Source organism: Siphateles boraxobius, unplaced genomic scaffold (assembly GCF_051911475.1).
Source record: "Siphateles boraxobius isolate OS27281-9 unplaced genomic scaffold, OSU_SipBor_1 32, whole genome shotgun sequence".
NCBI classification, from domain to species: Eukaryota; Metazoa; Chordata; class Actinopteri; order Cypriniformes; family Leuciscidae; genus Siphateles; species Siphateles boraxobius.
In genome coordinates, this window is record NW_027508942.1 from 2,861,393 (window position 1) to 2,883,041 (window position 21,649).

At 39.3% G+C, this 21,649-nt stretch overlaps 1 protein-coding gene across 2 annotated transcripts; it reads right to left on the minus strand.

Annotated features, from left to right (window-relative positions):
* Nucleotides 1-1,781: 1,781 nt before the first annotated feature.
* On the minus strand, nucleotides 1,782-6,651 carry fosb (FBJ murine osteosarcoma viral oncogene homolog B). Of its 2 annotated transcripts, XM_077194531.1 has the most exons (6): nucleotides 6,399-6,608; nucleotides 6,073-6,254; nucleotides 4,091-4,423; nucleotides 3,892-3,999; nucleotides 3,143-3,505; nucleotides 2,784-3,003 (listed from the first exon to the last, which is right to left on the minus strand). In XM_077194531.1, exons 1-6 carry the CDS (start codon nucleotides 6,460-6,462, stop codon nucleotides 2,938-2,940), a joined length of 1,116 nt encoding a protein of 371 aa, XP_077050646.1. In that variant the 5' UTR covers nucleotides 6,463-6,608; the 3' UTR covers nucleotides 2,784-2,937. The 2 variants fall into 2 exon arrangements, with proteins under 2 accessions (XP_077050645.1, XP_077050646.1); XM_077194530.1 differs by having other exon boundaries at nucleotides 1,782-3,505; nucleotides 6,399-6,651.
* Between the last annotated feature and the right edge of the window lie 14,998 nt (nucleotides 6,652-21,649).

Below are 21,649 nucleotides of genomic sequence, written 5' to 3' on the forward strand. Positions count from 1 at the left end.
GACAGATCATATTCGTAAAGATACAGTAACAATATGTTTTGGTGTAAGGAGGAACAAAAGCACCAACAGCTGAAAAATCAAAACAACATAAAACTGTTGTGACACACATGTAATGTAGCATGGAGCTGTTTGACAATGTGCTTTCTGATATCATATAATGTCCCACTTTGTGAAATCACAGCTCTGCCTTCATTACGTCACTCTTTGAGACGCCATAATTCGTTTTTCAATGCTTAATGAGAACATAATTTCATCAAATGGCTCTGTTGGAAAGAGCTCCTTCTCTGCGTATATTTGAACCTCTGGGTCTAAATTCGACCAACAAGACAATGGCGCACTTGTTTATATAAATGTAGCAAGAAAAGGCATTTCGATTTAAACAACTGTACAAGTATTATTGTTTCAACCCCGTAAAATATCCCACACGAAGAAGTCAATGAGAACAATGGACCTCGTCTGTTTGCAAAATACTTCCCATCTTTGTGATCATATCCGTAACATGAATTAATTAGGGCTGGTTAAGAGTTGTCCATCAAGCCCTGACTATCACACACACACACACACACACACACACACACACACACACACACACACACACACACACACACACACACACACACACACACACACACACACACACACACACACACACACACACACACACACACACACACACACACACACAAGGGCAGACAGCACACACTGGACATGATAAATCAATGCAAAACCACTGCTTGAGAAACACAGCTGAATTTCATATGCTCATCTAGAATACATTGAGACACTCAATTCATTTCTTCTTTTTCTTTATAGCATATTTATTGATCTGTTTATGCATTTATAGATATTTTGCGTCCAGTGTGTTTTGTCCACAGGGTTTGATGAACAAGGACCTCATTGACAAATCAAGCACAGCACAAACCTGTGATACATATACGTGCACCACAGTTTCAATACAGTCATCATACATTTTACACGTTTCCAATGAAAGGCAGTGACAATGCTTTTCATATTAAGGTAAAGCGGGGCTGTTATTGTTTATTATAATATATTTTTGTTCTTTTAGAAAAATATCTATATTTAAACCAAAACCAAGTGCATCAAGCTCTCCCTTCTGTCTTCATTGACAAAAATAACATTTTATGAACATTCATATATTACATTACAATCATTGTATATATATATATACACTGAATATGTATATATATATGCATACATAATATATATTTATATATATATATAGTTTTAGACATACAAAAGGTTCATAGTGCACAACATGCCTTTTAGTTGCCAACTTGAGATAATTATAAAATAATAATAATAACCATAATAACAATATTTGTGATAATTGCAGTAAGACAACAGTAACAGATAGAAGGAGCAGCTAAAAGCCCCACAAAATTCTTCCATTTGGCAGCAACGGTACAATCAAGAGCAAAAGAGAAAAAGCATAATGAAAAAAAAAAAAAAACAGTAACTCAAAACATCAAAAACATTCACAGGAAAGTAAACAGTTCATATTCAAAAGCACATCCCGTCCTTTGGGTAGGCCACCGTTACGTGTTCCTTCCCTCTGCAACCGCCATTTGTGCTTTTTCCATTTTAACAATAACAACAACAACAACAACAACAAGGACAACCCCTTAAAGAAAGAAATTAACTGGACGTGTAGTCCTCTGTGGCTTCCATTCACAATCAGAGCCTAGAGGCCTCAACTCAAGGACAATGTCAAGGACTTTTAGAAGCACAGAGGCCACTCATCCAAAACCACGAGGTTGTCCTTTTTTTCTCTTTATTTTTTGTTTGTTTTGGGTCACTCATTATAATGCTCTTCAAACCCAGAGTGTAGATCCACTCTCATATGCGATCATCAGATAAGCCGCTTTTGAGTTAATACTATCGTTGAAACACAGAATGAAACCCCGAGAAAGGGGAAAGCGGCGTAACACGGTGTGAAAGCTCTCGTGACCAATGCGAATACTTTCATCATCTCATACCTCCAGATCCTCTGTTGGCCTTGCTGAGGTCTAGCAAGTGTGTTTCCTCCGCTCATCCGAAATCAAATCCTCAGCGCTGAGGAGGAATAAAGAGTCCAGTTCCTTTAGCCTGTGTGGTGGCATCTGAGACGGCATTTGATCTGCGCGCTGTGGCTGGTGCGTTTAGATGTCTGCTCATTGTGAAGTTCCTCTGTGGGCCGGTCCGTGCGAGGGGGGTTTGTGGTGTCGGGGTGTGGGATGGCGCTCACTCAAGGATCCATGGGCTTTCTGGGTCCAACGGACTCTCAGGGGCTGAAGGCTTCAGTGAGAACCAGAGGTACATAAAGACAGGAGAGAGGAGAAACAGATGTGGAGATGGACAACCGAGGGAGAAAAAAAAGGAGAGAGATAGGTAGGTAGAGAGTGTGTGTTCATGTTCTTTTGTCATAGGAAGACGTCAGGCGAGGGGTGGATGAACTGGATGGAGACAGAAAGGGTAGCAAGGTAGCCACAAAACCCACAAAGCAGTTCTGTGCCCCCCTTTTTTTTTTTTTTGCTAAGACAAATACACAGCAGGCACCAGGCGTGAAGAGAGAGGAGGAGGGAGATGGTGCACCAATGTAAGATGGAGCCAGAAAAAGATAAAAGATTTGCTTGCATTGATATGTGTCAAACGGATTTAAATGTCTATGACAAATTAAGTTTGTGTGTGTGTGGGCTACTGACTCATCTTGATATTAAGCCTGAATTCATTGTGAATTAATATACACTTACATCATCTGAAGTCACTCAGACACTAACGCATCCGGGCCTCGCAGGGCTTAACTGTAAACGATCAATACGATGTCTGAGATGCGTAATGGCGGATGTTTGAATGTGTATGTACATATGTGCTGTTGTCGATAGGCAAGCAGAGGCAGAGAGATGCAGAGCTCTCAGAGTGCAAGAAGCGAGGGTGAGTTCAGGGAATCAGACGACTGATCGCTGCTGCTGGTTCGCTGGTTAGCGCTGGCCCCGCAGGTTCCCTCTGGGTAGGTGAACATAAATGAAGATGTGTATGAGGGGATGTAGCTGCCGGCGTCAGGGTTACCGCCACCGTCGGCAACAAGACACGGGCCGTCCGGCGCCGGCTGGCCCTGCCCATAGAAAGAACTAGAAAAGGCTACCTCCTGCATCATCCCTGGCTGCTGTTGTGCCGGGGCCGGCTGTGTCTGCGTGGGCTGTGAAACCGGGATGTGTTGTTGTTGTTGTTGCAGGTGGTGTTGATGTTGTTGTTGGTGGTGGTGGTGATGGGACGAGTAGGCAGGCGGCAGGTAGAAAGAGTCCTCCTTCACAGTCAAACCCACCACGGAGACAGACGGCATCTGTGGTGACGTCTGCGGCAGCGGAGCGGGGGGCTGGTCCTGATAGGGCATTTTGCACCCGGGTTGGTGGGCGACCAGGACGAACTCCAGACGCTCCTTCTCCTTCTGCAGCTCGGATATCTCCGCCTCTAGCTCGGCCTTCTCCTCCTCCAAAATGTCTGTCTCCTTATGTTGGAGAGACAAGAGGAGGGACACAAGGGGACAGAGATTATATGATCACATGAAATGAGCACAAAAACAAGGGTTTCCCTACTTCAGAAGTACGTGTTGCTATAGTTTCAGAGAGCACCAACAAAATAAACGTTTTTTTTTTTTAATTGCGAAATTGCTAAACTCTGTTCCCACAGTATAATTACGGCGGGGTTATATGCTCTTTGTTCAAACTCACCCTTTCTAATTACAATGCACATGTGCGTTAGTATCATTTACAAACTATCATTGTAAAGAGCAGAATGGCGTGTTATGGATCCAGTAATTATGATGCCGGTTATCAAGGATCAAATATTGTATAGGATGTAGGTGTAATTATATATGAGTACAGCATCGCTCACCGACTGTAACCTGTCTGTGAGCTCACGCCGTCGGTTCCTACACTTAGCGGCGGCCTGTTTATTTCTCTCTCGTCTCACACGTCTTTTCTCCTCCTCCTCAGGGGTCAGCTGGAAACAGAACAAATTCAGTATCTTATTAAATCTTGTTTTAGGCTTTTCGAATCAAACGACTAACCATGCCGTCATGGGCCCCACTCACCGCTTCATCCCGAGCACGGCGGCGGCTCCGGGACTGTCGCACCGGGCCAGGAGTATCCGAGCTTGGTGGGGTGAAGCTTCCCGGGGATGAAAAGCTCGGACCTGGCAGGTCGTAAGGATCCAAGGCAACAGGCTGTGTCATGGTGCTGGAGCCCGACCCGCTTTGCCCCGGGGCCACGGAGGAGATGAGAGTGGGCTGCACCATCCACTGCAGATCCTGGCTGGTGGTGATGGCCGTCACTGTGGGTACAAATGAGCTGGGCATGTCCACCCCTGCCCCGGTGCCGGTCGACCCTCCACCCACCGCTACCCCGCCAGTGGCTGATACACACTCCTGGAATCAGAAAAATAAGCAGTATAAAACTATGGGCCTCACCAACTTGGCATCCACAGGGTTAATATTGTTAACTAAAACATAAAAAATTAAATGTTGGCCAGAAACATTTTCTCATTTTCATTTAGTTTATCTTGAAATGCTAAAATAACTAAAATGGGTTACACTTTATTTTAAGTTGTCAATGTTACAGTGTAATTATACATTTAAGTACTGAGTAATGTTAATTAACTAGATGTACTTACTATAGGGTTAGGGTTTGGTTTTAGGGTTAGTTGCATGTAATAATGGATAATTTAGTGTAATTACTATGGTAAGCACATGTAACATGTGTAACAAGGACACTGTAAAATAAAGTGTTTCCTAAAATGAAATGAAATAAAAATGTATACAAACTACATTGTACAAATCATTTTTCGAAGTTGGGAATTCAACAAAGATTATTGCAGTTTGTTTTACGGGAAAATAGTATTTCAATCGTTCTACTTCAAAATATAATGTTTAATTCAATGTGTTACTTGCAGTTTCTTTGTAATTAATTGTGAAATTTACAAGCAATTTCTGAGTGAAAACGAAAATAGTTTCTACACCAATTTTTCATTGTAGGCTAAATATGAAAAAAAAAACGATTTTTTTACCAATATAAAAAATGAAGTCTAATTCAAAATATGAACAAAAACTATAATAGAATATCAATGATATGAAAATAACACATGCTGTAAAGCTAGATTTTCCAGTGCCTCCATGTAAAGATAACAGTCTAAACATTATGAAAATAGATAGAATCAAACAAACAACAAACATTTAAAAAACATGGATCCTTATCAGAGCTTTCTGTTTGTTAAAAAAAAAACATTTTCCCTAAAATGACAAAGAGTTCCAGTGAATATTTAGCCATTTAATAAGTTATCTTGTGCCATCATTTACTCACCCTCCTGAACACAAAAGTCAATGGCTACCGTCAAACACATTCTTTAAAAAAATCTTCTGTGTTCACCAGAAGAAAGAAACTCATACAGGTTAAGAACAACATGAGGGTGAGTAAATGATGACACATTTTTCATTTTTGGGATAAAACATATTTAGGAGACAAAACTATATTAGTACGGTTTATTTTTTCAGTGATACCAGTTGCGAGTCTAAGTTTCATTCATAATCATAAGAAAGCGTGTGTAAGGCAGAGCGTGCGCTGTGTGACGCAGCCAATCAGCGGCCTAGAGTCGCCCTCCCGTGCCTATTCCTCCGCCCCCGTTACACCCCCGATGTTCCCCTTAGCAACCCAACGTAACACTCCAAAATAGAACGCATTGACGTCACGCAGAAGTCTGAAGCGAGAGCAGTAAGCAGAGAGCGCGAGGCGGAGCTTCGAGTGCGCGCGTCGGAGAGTTCCACAGTTTGTCATCTGTTTCTCGGCGTGCTGCTCTAAACCCACCACGTTGCTACCGGCCTGATTCCGCGCGCATGCTGACTTGTCAGTATTCTATTAGATTCTATTCCGACTTAACACATCTAAACACACTCGAAAGAATTCAAATGCATACCCTTTGCAGATTACATTTAGACACAAATCTTGCAGCTACCGTGCTGTTTAGCAAAACAGTTATTCGTAGCTATACGATGTTAAAATGTGTATAAATTCTGTGACTTACTTGCGGTGCGCTGGTGGTGGGCGGACTCCCGAAGGATTCCACGGAAGAAAGGTAATGAGATTCAAGAGAAGGAGATGAGCTTCCACGGGAGTCGGGGTCTCCGGGGAACCCCTGAAACATCTCCCCGGTGGGGCCGAAAGAAGCCGAAACACCTAGCGTGCCCGGCGAGAACGGGTAGTCACCTGTCACCCAACACAAGACACACTGAAGCGTTTTGCCAGGGCATTAACTATTTGCTTTTGAAAACCGTAATGCACCATACAAGAGAAAACCGCGGGTGCATTGTATTTAAATATGTTTTATTAGCCTATATTAAAGTCACCTACCGTAACCAGTTTTATTTGGATTCTTCGTGAAGATGCCCTTGGTCTCTTTCCAAAATAGTTGCATTAAGACATCAATCCAGTTCCCTGCTGGAGGAAACTTCTAAATTCCAATCTCTCCTTGGATAACTCTTCCCAGGTCTTGGTACAATCCGTGTAATGTGCATTTATAAATCCATAAAATAATCCGGCATGTGTTTATTACAAACGGGAGTAGAAAGTGTGCGGTGTTTCAGCAGCAGCGAAGCGCTCTTGTGAATGAAGCCTGAGAACGCATTGTAAAGTAGGGAGTCCTGGCTCCTCCTCTTACTGGTGTTCCGCTGACGTAGATGCTCATATATGGTCTTAAAGAACTGTTTTTGTTTTCGGTATCTAAGCAATATGACGTGTAAGGGATTCCCTCACCCACAGAAAGAGACGAGAAGAGCTCGCGGTCAAGAATAGGTACGTTTACTATTACTTCCACAAGATATTTTTAAGTTTTACATGGTTTTCACGGACAATATTTAGAAACGACACGGTTTGCACATATTTTGCCTAAAAATGCGTTATGTTTAACTGACTGTAGCTTTATGTAATTTATGTCACTAGGCTATATCAGAGAATTTTCTCTCATAAATTATTTTACCTGTTTTCTCTCCTACATTATTGGCCTAAAATGCTTTATGTTAAACTGCTGCTTTATGTAATTTATAGGCTATATCAGCTTTAAATAAACCATTTTCTCTCGACTAAATAATTTGCCTAAAAATGCTTTATGTTTAACTGTATAGCCTTATGTAATATGTATGTCACTATATCAGGTTTAAATGAACCCTTTAATATACAGTAGGCATATATATATATATATATATACCTTGTAAAAAAAATAGCCTTAAATTTTGAAGTAGCCTACTCAACTTGGATGTTTAAGTCATTTAATCTTAAATTACATTATACTGCCTCCAAAAATATGTGCATATGGCAAATTACAGAGCAAGAGAAAACACCTGAGCAATCGTAAAGCTAATTTAAGAAGACTATTTTGCTGAGGTAAGCAGTAGCACACGAGGGAAACCCTCTTTCAGCTGTTTTGACTCACTTGTAAACTTCTCAGCGACACGCCCCGCGGATTCCCCGATACACTGGATCTTCCTTCGCTGCGAACAGTCTTGAGAACCGGTCGGTGCAGAGATTTACATTGCCTGTTTTCTGTTGGGTAAGTTTGGGAACTATATGCATCTAACTCCTTGTTATTATCACGTTATATAAATATGTTATAATTACACTTGTTATATTCAATGACATTTTTGAAATGCTAGTTTTAAGACAATCTATTATATGCTTAAAATGAGTGCAATACAATGCACGGTGATCAGTGGGATCTGTCAGGATTGTTCAGCAAACAAAGAGCTCATTATTATGGCTGATACCCTCGCTATTTACAAGAAGCATTAGTACCAGTTCCAGGCCGGGCAGTGGGATGTAGTGACGGAAGTCATAGTGAGTGTCACATAGGCTACTACTGTCACATTTCACTTCATGTAGGAACAAAGGTGATTCATTGCTCTGTGTGCAGAGAAACGAGCGTGGCTTCTCAAAAAGGTAACGCACTCAAGTAAACGGGGTAGACTGTAATAGACAAGGCAATACGGTGTGTACCAACCAATGCCTTATATCTCGATGGGAGGAAATAAAGGAAGGGTGGGGGAAACAACAATTAGTCAGCAGCTCTTCAGCGTCACCGGCGGAGAACGCCGTGTCCAGTCTTAGACGTTATAACAACCGAACAAGAATGACTAATGCGGAGTAGGATACTTCAAACATTTTACCAAATTCCATCAGATCCGCGTTAAAACGTCAGAGAAATTATATGTGGGATGCTTAAAGATGAACTAGATAATGAGACGCATCTATAGCGTTAAAACAGTGTGACAGGTGCTTTAGGTGGCCCATTGGTTTATGCAAATGACATGTTAGTTTGATAACTTGGAAAAATTGAGAATTAGCTGTGACTGAGATGAAAAGTCATCCTTTAAATTACTCAACAACCCCCCCCCCCCCCCCCCCCCCCCCCCCTTTTCGGTCGACCACAGAATGTGATGTTAGACAGGATAACAGTCACCGTTCATTTTTATTGTAGTGAAAGTTAATGGATTCTGAAAAATGCCGGGTATTTTCAACATGTACAAATCCAAGCGTTGGTTAACATTTTTAAATTAGGTTTTAAACCCAAAGCAACGGTTGTGTTTGTCCATATTTTACCGTTGAAACAACCCGGCATTTTTCAGAATGGATTAACTTTCACTACAATAAAAATGAATGGTGACTGTTATCCTGTCTAACGTTGGTGACTGAGGCTGACCGTCACTTGTTTAACAAGCGAAAGAAAGTCATTAACACGAACGTATTTTAGTTTAGCAATCAAAAGAAATGCATAGTGTTGGAACGACATCAGGAATAGTTAGCTTACATAGTGACTTTTGAGTGAACTGTCTCTTTAAATTCCGTTGATCTGCAAAATAACATTTCCATTCAAGTCAAGAAATGTACAGACCGAGGGAAACAATACGATAATAATAAACAAACTCATGTTAACCGTCTCACATTATGTGGTTTAATGCAAAACCAAGTAAACGGATTCTTTAAAGCAAACAATCCCGCGACGTTTACAACCAAACCTGCCTGCGTATGTATACAACGTTTCGTCGCCGAGGAAACGCCGTTCCCTTCCCGCGCGTCTGACGCAAGCACGTCACGACGATTGGTACTTTTTTGTTTTTGCTGCGTAGCAACCGGTTTCCGCGGTAACCCTTAAAGGGGCGGCACACACACACAGTGGTTAAACTGTTACTGTGAGAGTTTTGCCTGTGGGAAAGCGCGCTTTCAGTTGTGTGTGTGTGTTTACATTCTTGTGACTTTTACAAGATATTAAAAGGCGCATAGTAACATGTTTTAGTTTATTATGATTAGACCACACGTAGACTTACTTTAGTCGTCGTTTATTTTTGTAGTTAGTCCCATTAGCTCTAAGTTAGCTAGCGTGCTAGTTGTCCCGTCTACATAACCGTGGAAATGTTGCAGACGGATAGTAGCTGTCATGTTAGTAACAAAACTAATGATTTAAAAACCACACTCGAGACTGCTCGAAATGCGTATAATCTGTTAGATTCTTAGTTGCCTGTTATAGTCCACAATAAGTCGTACTTTTTGGATCTTACACAATTTATGCCAACTAGCATGTTTATGTCTGTTGAGTAACTCTAGGTTTGCATAAACACAAAATACTGTGGCTGGTGTCTTTACTATATGGATCAGGCTTCTTTTAAGTAGTTGATATTCTATAAAACAACAAGCCACCGATATTAAATCAGGTTTAAGGTTTTTAGGTCTAGAAATGGACAATAGTTACTCGCATTAATATTCTTAACCAAACAAAGTTGTTTTTTAATAATCGAAACATGTTGCTTACACAGCAGGAAATCCAGGTATAACTGGAATAATTCAATGCACAAACTATTGGCTGAATGTGGACAAGTTGAACACAGTGGTTTTGATTAAGACATTATTAATGTCCTCTTATTTATCTACTGTAATTAACTCAATTTATTATACAGCTTATTAAAAAATATTTAGCAGTTAATTGAAATTTAATGCACTGCTCTTTATACATCAAGCATTCTTCAATCTGTTATCAAAGTTATCTTTGATCTGTTTTTGAATTGCATCTAGTTATCCACAATCAACAGCAAATAAATAGTGCAATTAATTTGGAAATTAAATAGTAATAACAAGATAAAAAAAACGATTCAATAAATCATGCCATTAGACCCCAGAATTACCATTGGTGCATTTAAAGCATGACATAGACAGGGTTCTTGACAGCTTTTTAAAGATGTGACAGCAATGGCACGAAACAGTAAAATGAACAATGCAAATGTTATAAAAGGTATGATCATATACATCAAGTTATGAGATTCTCACTTAACTGTTGTATATTGTGTATAATGTTTACAGTTGTATTTTTGCCGATACTACAATAAAGTTTTTAAAGTACTTAATTTTTTAAAATACTTAACTAGTAAAACTCGTAGGCCTACATAGTTTTCAATCGTATGCCTTATTTATTCAACACATGTCAGTGCATGGATCCCTAGCACGGTTGAACATCACTGATTTAAGAAGTGCAGACTCTACAGTAAATCAACTGGAAAAACTGACAAAACCAGAAAGTCGATGAATTACAACAGAATAGTAATTAAAAAATTCTGTTCATGCATTGACAGTCTAGCTGTTCCAAAGACAGAAGCTGTGGTGTGAAGTACAAAAAATGACTCAGAATTGATTGACACTGCAAGTCATTAAAGCTCTAGTAAAAGACTGTGATGATATGGAAGTGTAAAAAATCTCAATCTCTAGAACAGGACTAAAAAAAGGCAGCCTATCATTTAGTGTGTTTTATACATATGTGTATAAGGTTATTTTTACTGTATTTTTTAATTGTTTTAATGTTAATTGTTTTATTAATAATTTCTAATTTTTTTAATGCTTTTTAATATATAAATAGCTTGTGTGCCTATGCTATATTACGAGTTTGCTCCTTTTTTAAAAGTTTCTGTTGAACATTTCAGCGTTTGGATATGCGTTATACATGCTGTATAAATAAAAATGTATTTCTCTCTTAGTTAAGTAAGTTAACCCAAGAGACAAGATGTCATTTAGCATGTGGATTTGTCCTGTAATCACAAACTCGCATGCACAAAGAGTTTACTCAGATGATCGACACATGTTTTGTTGTTTCTGAGGCGACTGCAGTTGCTGCAGTTTGTGAGTTACTGGCAGAACAATGAATAGGAAAATATGTTTATTTGCATTTCAGTTCAAACAGCCCAACTGCGCTCCCTGGTCTTGGGTGTTCTCATGCATTCATTTGGCTTTATGCAAAAATAAAGCTCAGTAGTCCTGTTTTGGCACTACTTAAGAGCCATATTGTCTGCCTTGTTTTTTTTAATTAACCCTTGCTCCAAAAAGAAAAGTTCCATAATGCAGGGGAGGGCCGTTTGTTTTGTTTTCTCTCTCTGTTTTTCTCTCTCTGCTCTTTGTACAACTTGAACCACTGCAGCAATCACGAGAGTGTCTTGTTTCCTGGAGAGGCGGGACATGTTTGCCTGGTTCCCTGCCCAAAATATTTGTAACCAGGCAACAGTAAGGCCCATCCCACAATAGCTCTGTGTTGTTGACACCCATCTTGGCATCCTCACCCTAACAGCGTTGCATAACCTCTTTCTCTAACTTCCCAGCACCACAAATCAAAATGAGCCGAAACGGTCTCATAATAATCTGTGCATTCTCGAAGAAAACTGCACAACAGTGTGTTATTACCTTTTATAAAGTCTATGGTTATTGCCCTGAACCTCTTCGTTTATTTTCTGGGCTTAGGCTACTGTGTTTGCACTGAAGGACGGAGTTGCAGAGAACCGGAACATCTGCAGTTGAACTGAAACTGACTGTCTGCTGCTGTATCCTCTATTAACACGGGGTTTGTTAACACAGACACAGGCTTCCCTGCGGACATGTCGTGAAGTTGTTTAAGAAAACAATACTTGCATTAAAGCATAAAGTACAGTGAGTGCAATGCTAATGTGTAAGGAAATAGTCTCTGTTGTGAAGATGAGCTTAAATCTTAAAATCACCCTACTGAAGAATCATTTTAAACCCCCCAGGCTGGTTTTAGAGCGGTGGTTCTCTACCTTTTGAACCCACAAGGACCTTTTTCACATTTCCGGGCTTAGCAGAAGCGGAAGTCGTCATAGTTAGGTAAACTTTTATAATGGTGAGATTTCCCATTTGCTCCAATAGCAAAGGATAAAATGCATGATAGCTTTTCCACGACTTTTCCTCCAAAAGAGGAAATAAATATCGAGAGATTGTTTAAAGCAGTCAGAAGAGAGAATTATGAGAAATTTGCTGTCACTCTAGCCATTGTATTATAAACACCCTTGAAACAGTGTTTAATTTTTTTATTAACTGCAAATTTACTCACAATTTCTGCTCAGTAAAATATTTTAGAATTTGGCATAACTAGAAACATTTATATAATCCTGGTAAAAAAAAAAACAAAAAAACCTTTTGTTTAGGGTGTGAATTAGATCGTGATTTTTAGTTGTATTTTGTCTAATTTTAAATGATTTTAAGTCATCTTATGCCCCCATTTAAAGTTTGCTGAGGCCACCAAATGCGTTTAGAGGGGTTCGGACACTGATCTAACTTTAAATCTAAATCTAAACCAGCTCAATTTAACCAGCTCACGCACACATTTTTCAACATATGTTAAACATCTGGGGAAGTTGTCACGTTTTTAGTATGATTCCAGGTTGTATTCTTTTGGGTATCTACATATTATAACATATTATCTTTATCAATCGCACCCCATAAAGAAACAAGTCTCCTTTTTTCTCCCTTTGCTTCTGTCTGGTAAATGGGGAAACTCTCAGTCGTGTCTGGAAACATCTGGAGGGGCAGACAGTATGAGGTCATTGCTCTACCTCCCCTGTGTTCTCATCATCCGGGTTCGCCACGCGTGTACGTCTGTCTGCTCCCAAAGAATGCGAGAGAGAAGCTGCGGAATGTAGTCACGTGATTCGCTCCCCTGCATATGTGCTTTTTTCCTGATAGCTTGTTTAGAAAAACTGGACTTTAAAGGAAAAGTTCGCTTAAAAATGAAAATGCTGTCATCATTTACTCACCGTCCAGTTGTTTCAAACCTGTATGAGTTTTTTGATATTTTGAAGAATGTCAGTAACCAGACAGTTGGTGGACCCCATTGACTTCCATAGTAGTATTTTCCTATGTATGAGTCATACTATGTGGCATTATATTGATTCCATACCTATGGAAGTTAATGGCGTCCATCAACTGTCTGGCTGCAGAAGAAAGAAATTCATACAATTGAAACAACTTGAGGGTGATTAAATGATGACAGAATTTTCATTTTTAAGTGAACTATTCCTTTAAGTTGTTGCTTTAACAAATCCCATGTGGCTGAGGGCACAAAATGAAGATCTAGGATTTAAAATACTGTATTACTGTTCTGTATTGGCATCTATGGTTCCATGAAGAACTTTTCACATCCACTTTCCATTGCACAAAAGGTTCTTTAAATGTTCTACACAACAATGGTTCTTTTGGGAACTGTTCTCTGAAAGCTTATTTGGGGAACACAACATAAAACCCAGTTTTGGAACCCTATAGTGTACAGTACTTCATAAACATCCTTAAGGTAACAGTGTGGTCTGGTCTGAGTGACCCTGCACAACACAATCAAATATTTTTGATTGCCCAATATTAGACCGCAGACCAGTGACGGGAGTTATGTGATTCTCCATTACATTCACAACTTCCCGTCAGGATTCCCGTCTGAGTGTTCGAGGAAACTGTAAAGGAAAAGGAAACTGCGTGCTGTCTTTGATAACCCCGCGGCACGCTGGAACATTTTTCCGCATTCAGATCAAAATCAGACCTCTGGAATGTGTTAGGAAATGAACACTATTAAGTGCCTGAACAGAACTGTTTAAAAAAAACAAAAAGGTTGAATCTGACGTGAACGTCACACCATAATTTAAATTCAACGTCGCCAATTGTCTGTCTTAATCCAGCTATCACTGTCATTCCATTGTGTAGAACATGAATTGCCATTTTGTTCAATGCAAGGCTGTGCAATCCGGCGGGCTCAAGCATTACTGAAATGCAATCAGTGGGTTTAGTATTCAGCAGCGTAGTGTGACTCAGACAGTGTAAACCTCAAGCGCGTCAAACATAGCCTACTTTCAGCAGGCCGCATGCCAGACAGAGAGACACAGCGCTCGTTTAGGGAGAGAGAGAGAGAGAGAGAGAGATTGTATTCTTTCTCTTCCACCTCTCTGCATATCCATCAGTCTCCAGCTATTCTTTCTCTCAACCCCCACATTCTCTCCTGCTCTTCGCATCCGTCTCCCCCACTCCTCCAATGCTTATGCAACAGTTGCCCTATTTTAATGCGGGAGGTTGTGAGGGAAGAGAGATGGAAAGAGCAGGTGGGAGGCAATGATGGAGATAGGAGGAAGGGGGTTCAGGAGTGCTGTCTGAGTACACTGCACACGTCAGGTGAATGACAAACTGTCCCTTTCTGACTCCCCTGACCCCCCCCCGTGTGCCACTGTTCTCCTCCGTCATCACCTCCACCGCTCACCCACGGTCGAGTCTAGACGAGCCTCAACACACGCGAGATTGGTGTTTATTGCAAATAAGATTGCTGTGGGACTCCACATAAAAAGGTTACAAAAAGGTTACTCTGAACTCGTATTTTAATGAATGTCACTTAGGCTTAACAAAACTGGAAGGGAAAAATATTCAGTTTTGAATAGTTAGTTCACCCAAAAATGAAAATTCTGTCATCAATTACTCACTCTCATGTCGTTCCAAACCCGTAAGACTTTTGTTTATCTTCAGAACACAAATGAAGATCTTTTTGATGAAATCTGAGAGTTTTCTATCTCTCCATTGACAGCTAGGCAAGTGACACTTTGACGCTTCAAAAAGTTAATAAAGATATCGTAAAACGAATCCATCTGAATTTTCTGAATAGACTCGATCGCTTTATATGATGAACAGATTGAATTTAGGCTTTTATTTACAAATTCACCACAACTCACACATCAGTTGTGGTAAAACGGACAAATGAGGTTCATTATCGTGTTACGCAGCACGTTTGAGCGTCAGCAAGAGGTTTGTTCCTGCGCCTTGAGCAAGTTCGGTTGAGCTTTTGTTTATGTTCTCTGATCAATGTTTATATGTGAATAATTAATTCTGTTCATCATATAAAGCAATCGAGTCTCTTCAGAAAATTTGGACAAATAACAATCTCTTTATGAACTTTTTGAAGCGTCAAAGTGTCAATTGCCTAGCTGTCAATGAAGGGACCGAAAGCTTTTAGAGTTCATCAAAAAGATCTTAATTTGTGTTCTGAAGATGAATGAAAGTCTTACGGGTTTGGAACAACATGAGTGTGAGTAATTAATGAGAGAATTTTCATTTTTGGGTAAACTATCGCTTTAAATGAAAAACAATCAAGACTGTTGGAGAAAAACAGACTTAAGTCGATTTACCATTGTTCTGTGAAATTTCACAAAAAAATCCAGTCATTCGTTTCACGTAGGGCAAAATTGTCCCTATAGATTTCACTCATGGTCAAGCTGATCATGTCAAATTTGCCACGTTGGCAAACAAAATGCTGATTAGTTTGAAACAAAAAGGGATTTTGGTGTGAGAAGTGCTTCATACATCTCTACACTATTGTCAATGGACCTTTTTTTGCCTGTGAAAATTCACTAATGTGACTGCACCTTTAAAAGGATAATTTATTTATGTCTTGGTGTTTTTTTTTAAATACATACAATAAAAGTAATTTGGGTGGACCTGGACCAGCATTCTTCATAATATCCTCGTTTGTGTTCAGCAGTAGAATGTCGTACAGGTTCGGAAACGATATGAAGATGAGTAAAAGGCAGAATTTTTATTTTTGGAAAAACTTCTTCTGCAAGTACGTAGCTTCCTCTCCTTTGAAAAGACATCTGAACTTTGTCTATCGAAAGCTTAGCATCACAAATGTCACCAAAAAGTTAAACACACCTTATGTATTATTTCATTACTTCAGACTTTTTGTTTGCATCTCCTGTGCATTTTGATGCAAAAATCTGTGTTTGTAATTTTAGAACTGCATTTCATTTTGGTTTCTGTGCTCTGATTGGCTCAGACTTGATTTGGGAGAAGAAAAGAGTGTGTTGTTTTCTTGAAGACGAGAGAGCTGCGAGTGAGTTGAGTGAACAGAAATGTGCAGAAATCCAGCTCTGGCATCTTTATACAGTATAAGTCAAATATTTCTGTTTTATAGGTTTATAAACTAATGGCAAAATCCAAATCTTGCCAAGAGCCATATGAATTATATTTAAAAATATGTAGAAAATAATTAAAATATTTAATTTAATATAATTTATTATTACTGGGAAATTCTTGAATTAGGGAGCCTGAGCCCAACAGTTTGTCAGGAAATCTGTATAAGGAACCATTTTTCATAATTTTACTGTAGTGGAGAGCGATGCACCATAGTCAGGGTAAACATATGGAAGCTTGTTTCCACAACACACACACACACACACACACACACACACACACACACACACACACACACACACACACACACACACACACACACACACACACACACACACACACACAAAAGGCAATTACGACATTTTATCTTTCAATTCTGACTGTGATTTTAAAAAGTCAAAATTGAGTGTTAGAAACTTGCAAGTGCAAGAAAAAAGCACATTACCATTTTTTATTTGTGAGTTTTTATCTCACAATTCTGGATTTTCTGTTGCAGCTCGTCTCTTCCCAGTCTGTCAGTAACGCTCTGTTTAGTTCCTGTCTCTATGAAGCCCCTCTTTCTGAAAAGCGCAATGTGCTCTGATTGGTCGACTGGACCAGTGTTTTGTGATTGGTCAACCGCTTTGAGTGTGTTTGGGAAATGTCCCTTACCATAACCACAAGTTTTAACACACTACTACTAACTAAACCAGGCCACGTCCCGCTTTTTTTGTGTACGCTTTGGGCAGAAATTTTGCGATGTTTTTGTTCCCGGAAGAAATCGCATGACTACAATGAAGGCGTTTCATGGAGTTCAGAAACAGTGTGCAGCTGCGCACTAATATAGAGAATAACTCCCTTTGGAGTGACTTTGTGCTTTTTATTTCATGCTCAAACAGCAAGACACTAAAGAAAGTTGAACATGTAAAAAGCATATGACCCATTTCATTTGACACAAATGTAAACAAAGTTGTGAGGTACACAACACTATGACATATTAAACAAACTGAACATGTGTCCCTTACAACCCCGTTCGTATTAGCATCAGATTAAATATGGCCTTTACTCTAACAAAGGTCCATAGAGTAGTGAATCTGAGAGCTGAATCCCACTCATTCAGGTGAATTTGGCCTGTCTCTGACTAGATTAGTGGTTCTCAACTAATTCTAATCTAAAATAAAATGCTAAACATACACATCACATAAAGATGTAAACTGAAATCCTATTTCTTTTTATTTTCCCCATTAATAACTTTTGTTTTTTATTTAAGAACATAAAGTTCTTGAATACCGCACATAACTTCAGGAATCACAAAATAATCACGACTAATTACTCTAATTTATTTGATCAACTGTGTTAATGAATCATGCAGCAACAAAAAAAGTTTGAAAACAAGCATCTTTGTCATAATTACTGCAGAAATACTGGCTTCAAATATTGTGTAGGATGTCTATACAAAGTTCAATCATGGCACAGGCTAATAGGTCCTTAACTGAATTGCTTGCAATTACATCATTCTCTATAGGGCACAGCTGATTGGTTCCCTGCTGTATCAGTAGCCAATGAGCTCACTGCTCAACCTTCAAATACTTGGTCAGCAGTTGCAGCACACTTTCTGAAACCCTCCACCTTCCCTTGCTCCACCTGTATAAATCTGTCGCTGGTAATTTATGTAATTTTAGCTAGACAATAAATTTATTCTAGAGCTGCTGTAAAGCCAAAACAATCTCTGTTACTTTAATTTCCTATTATCACTGTAAACCTGCTTTGAAACAATCTGTATTGATAAAAACGCTATATAAATGAAGGTGACTTGACTTGACTACACTATATTGTACAGCAGCAACATGTCTTACTTGCTCACAGCAGCGTGTCATGTGTGTATTGGCAGTAGAAGGTCCTGTACTTGATCTGAAGCAACAGCATGAGATCTATTCCGCCAATACCAAGCACATCAACATTAGCCCCTTTCACACAGCAATCCCGGTAAATTACCGTAAAATTGCCAGAATGACTCTAACGGTAAATACACAAAAATGCTGTTCACAAAAGCAACGGCATTCCGGCTTTTTACCGGTAAGAGACCATTCAAACATGAGCTCCCAAATACTGGTAAATACTATGGTGTCAGTCATCGGAAGTGATCTTTAAAAATCTTCTCACACAATCTCTTACCGGTAAATTACCAGTAAAGACTGTATGTGTGAAAGGGGCTATTTGTCATATCCATTACCATGCCGAGAGTTGTCTTGACAGAAATACAACGAAGGTCAAGGGGGTCTTAATGTTGTTTGGCTCCCAATGTTCTTCGAAATATCTTCTTTTGTATTCCGTCGAAGAAACACAGTTTTGAAATGATGTGAGGTGGACCAAAGACTGTATAGCTACAGTAGATGTCCCAAACTGTTTTTAGCATATGGAGAAAGGTAATCTTAATCAGGCAATAGTGATTAAAAATTTTGGAGATAACAGCTGAATAAATCACAAATTAAGGTTAAGATGAAATTGTAAACGTCTATCAGATAGAAATAGCTCCGTAGGGTAACACAAACCGCACAGTTTTCAGTTTCTTTAGTTCTAAGACACAAGCCCGGGAGATGCTTACTGATGGCCCATGGCATTATGTTTGTAGAAGGTTGACATTTAATGCCGGAAGATTCAGTCCTTAGAGATTTGAAGCTTCTTTTAGTGCCTGGTTCACACAAAGCATTCAGACTTGCGAAATAGACTGTAGTCGGGCATGTGCATGTAGCTTAAATAATTGAGCAAACTGCACTTTTCTCATTATACTGAACTAAAGGCACTTTAATTATATAGCATTAACACACCTTTACCAGTGCAATTATGAGCTATTATCGTAGTTGTTATTCGATAAATACAGATGTAAGTTAGCAATTAGAACACGGCTGAGAAAAGAAATCTACCTGCTGATTATCAGCTTATTACTTTGATATCTTATTACTCTTTTCCTCCTGCACATGCAACCTCACTGCACCATGAGTGCAGTCTACACCATCCTGCCAATTTATCGGTATGTATTTTTAAAACATGCATAAAAAAGTATCAAGTTCACCCCAGTTTCATTAATGCGTCAGCCCTTAATGAGTTGACGTAAAAGTGAACACATTTACCAAAGTAGTCAGCGTGGGGGCAAACAGTCAAATGCAGTTTGAGTGACGCATTAGTCAATGTGTGATGCACTCACACCCAAAGAGTTGACATTTTACCCATATTGTTGTTGTTCATAGGCACTGACTCCCAAACGCTCACTTCATTTACTTTGCATGAAAACAAAGCTCAGAGACAGACGCTTTCTGGCTCAAAATTGCCTCGTATTAAAATACTTCAGGTAAATATCTATAAATACATCCAGTGACATCAATTTCAGTAGTATTGTGTTCTCCAGCCAAGTCTAAAAATGCATCTTGGCAGTCAACTTGAAGAAGGCACCTTCCTTACGGAGCTTCCACTCTGGAAAACGCTCCCACACACACTGCGCTACAACTCTGGAGCTATTCCCGTCGCCACCCCCATACAACTGTACCAAATTACCAAGTGTCGGCAAGAAATAGAGGTAAAACATGTCACTGCAGCGCACCAATGGGATCAATGGGGGAATGAAGCGAGGGATGACGGAGAAAAGAATGATAACATGAACACAGATGGAGGGAGGTGGAGAAAAGGTTGGAGGAATCAGTCACACAGACACATGTTCGGCAAGCTGCTGTGCCGCTTTCCTCCTCAGCAATTAGATTCAATCAAAGTAAATGTTCTATACCCCGATTCTAATTCTTTGGTTATTTTAGTCCTTTCTCAGAAAACCCCGCACAGAATTTGATATTTATGGCCATCTGTCATGTTGGCTTGTAGGCTACATATTCAGGTAGGCAAACTTTTTAATAGGTCTTTCTAAACAAATCAGGTTTATCTGATTAGAATGCAAATCTTATACACAGACATGGCTGTAGGAAAAGGTTTAAAACATCAGCCATTGCGTCAGAGACAGATTTCACATCTCAGTTAAAGGGAGAATATATCTTTGTTCTAAAATAATAATAATTATTATTAATGATATTATTAAACACAGCTGAATTTTTCAAAGGGTCAACAAATGAATATTTCTTCAAAACAGTTAAAGTCAATATTTGTACGGAAGCTATACTGTGTATGTGTGAATAACCTTGGTCTGCAGTGTTTTTGGCAGACACTCATTCTGTCCACAGGAAATCACTAACCTTTTAATGCTTCTATTTTAGGGCAAATCACTCTGATAAAACATTGTGACTGCTTTAAAATGGTATTTTTTTGGTGGCATGGAACGCCTTTTGCAGTTTTATAGTGTGGCATTCAGTAATATTATTCTTACTTTGAGGATAAGTGACATTCATGGGTTAGATATTTGATTAGTGTCCCGGGCCGGGTGTGGCGGACAGAACATATAATATATATTTATTATTTAAATGCAAGAATGTGTGCTAGTAGATGCCATAACTACACTATTTGGTCCCCAAAAGCAACTTTCTTCATTAGCTACATTTTCATCCAAAGCTGCAAATTAACCTATGCGCAAAATTAAGAATTTATATATATATATATATATATATATATATATATATATATATATATAATTTATTTTAAGCATTTTTAGAATTTGTGTGCATCTTGGGGTTTCCATCCAGTGTAATTTTATGTGATATCCCCAAAATGCACATACAAATAGGTGGATGGAAACATAGTATTTAAAATTAGGTAAGTAGTCTGTATATGCCCAATATTTCATTATAGGGAATGTTTTACCAGTGCCCAATGCTGATTTTCACATCCAAGTTCAAGATTTGGGATTGTTAGCGTTCTTGTGTCGCCATCCGCCAATCAACTCTAGAGTAATCAGTCACATGTCATTTGCAGCTCAAGTGATTGGTCAAAAAAACCAAGTAGCCGAAATGAGCGTCCATGAGCAAAGATGGCCGATTTCAAATCGTATTATGTCAACACTAACGGATTATTTTCTCCAGATATTATTAAAAAGTTATTACTCACTGACAGACAGAGAGCAGGACGTGCACACAGGGATAACCGAGTCAAGAGTAGCTTTTAGAAAAGCCAATACACAAAGGGATTATGGCCTAAAAAGTACAAGATGTAACTGGCAAAGTATGGAAGAGGAAGTGATCAAAAGAGCAATGACAGAAATGTGTGGAGTCTGTGGACTGTTGCTGGGGGCAACCTCTGTTCGGTCAACTTACGACAGGGAGGAAGCATTGTGTGAGCAAAGGTTTCTATTAATAGGAGGAGCGGGAGAGAGGACAAGAGTGTGTGTGTGTGTGTGTGTGTGTGTGTGTGTGTGTGAGCAAGCAAGCATACGCGCA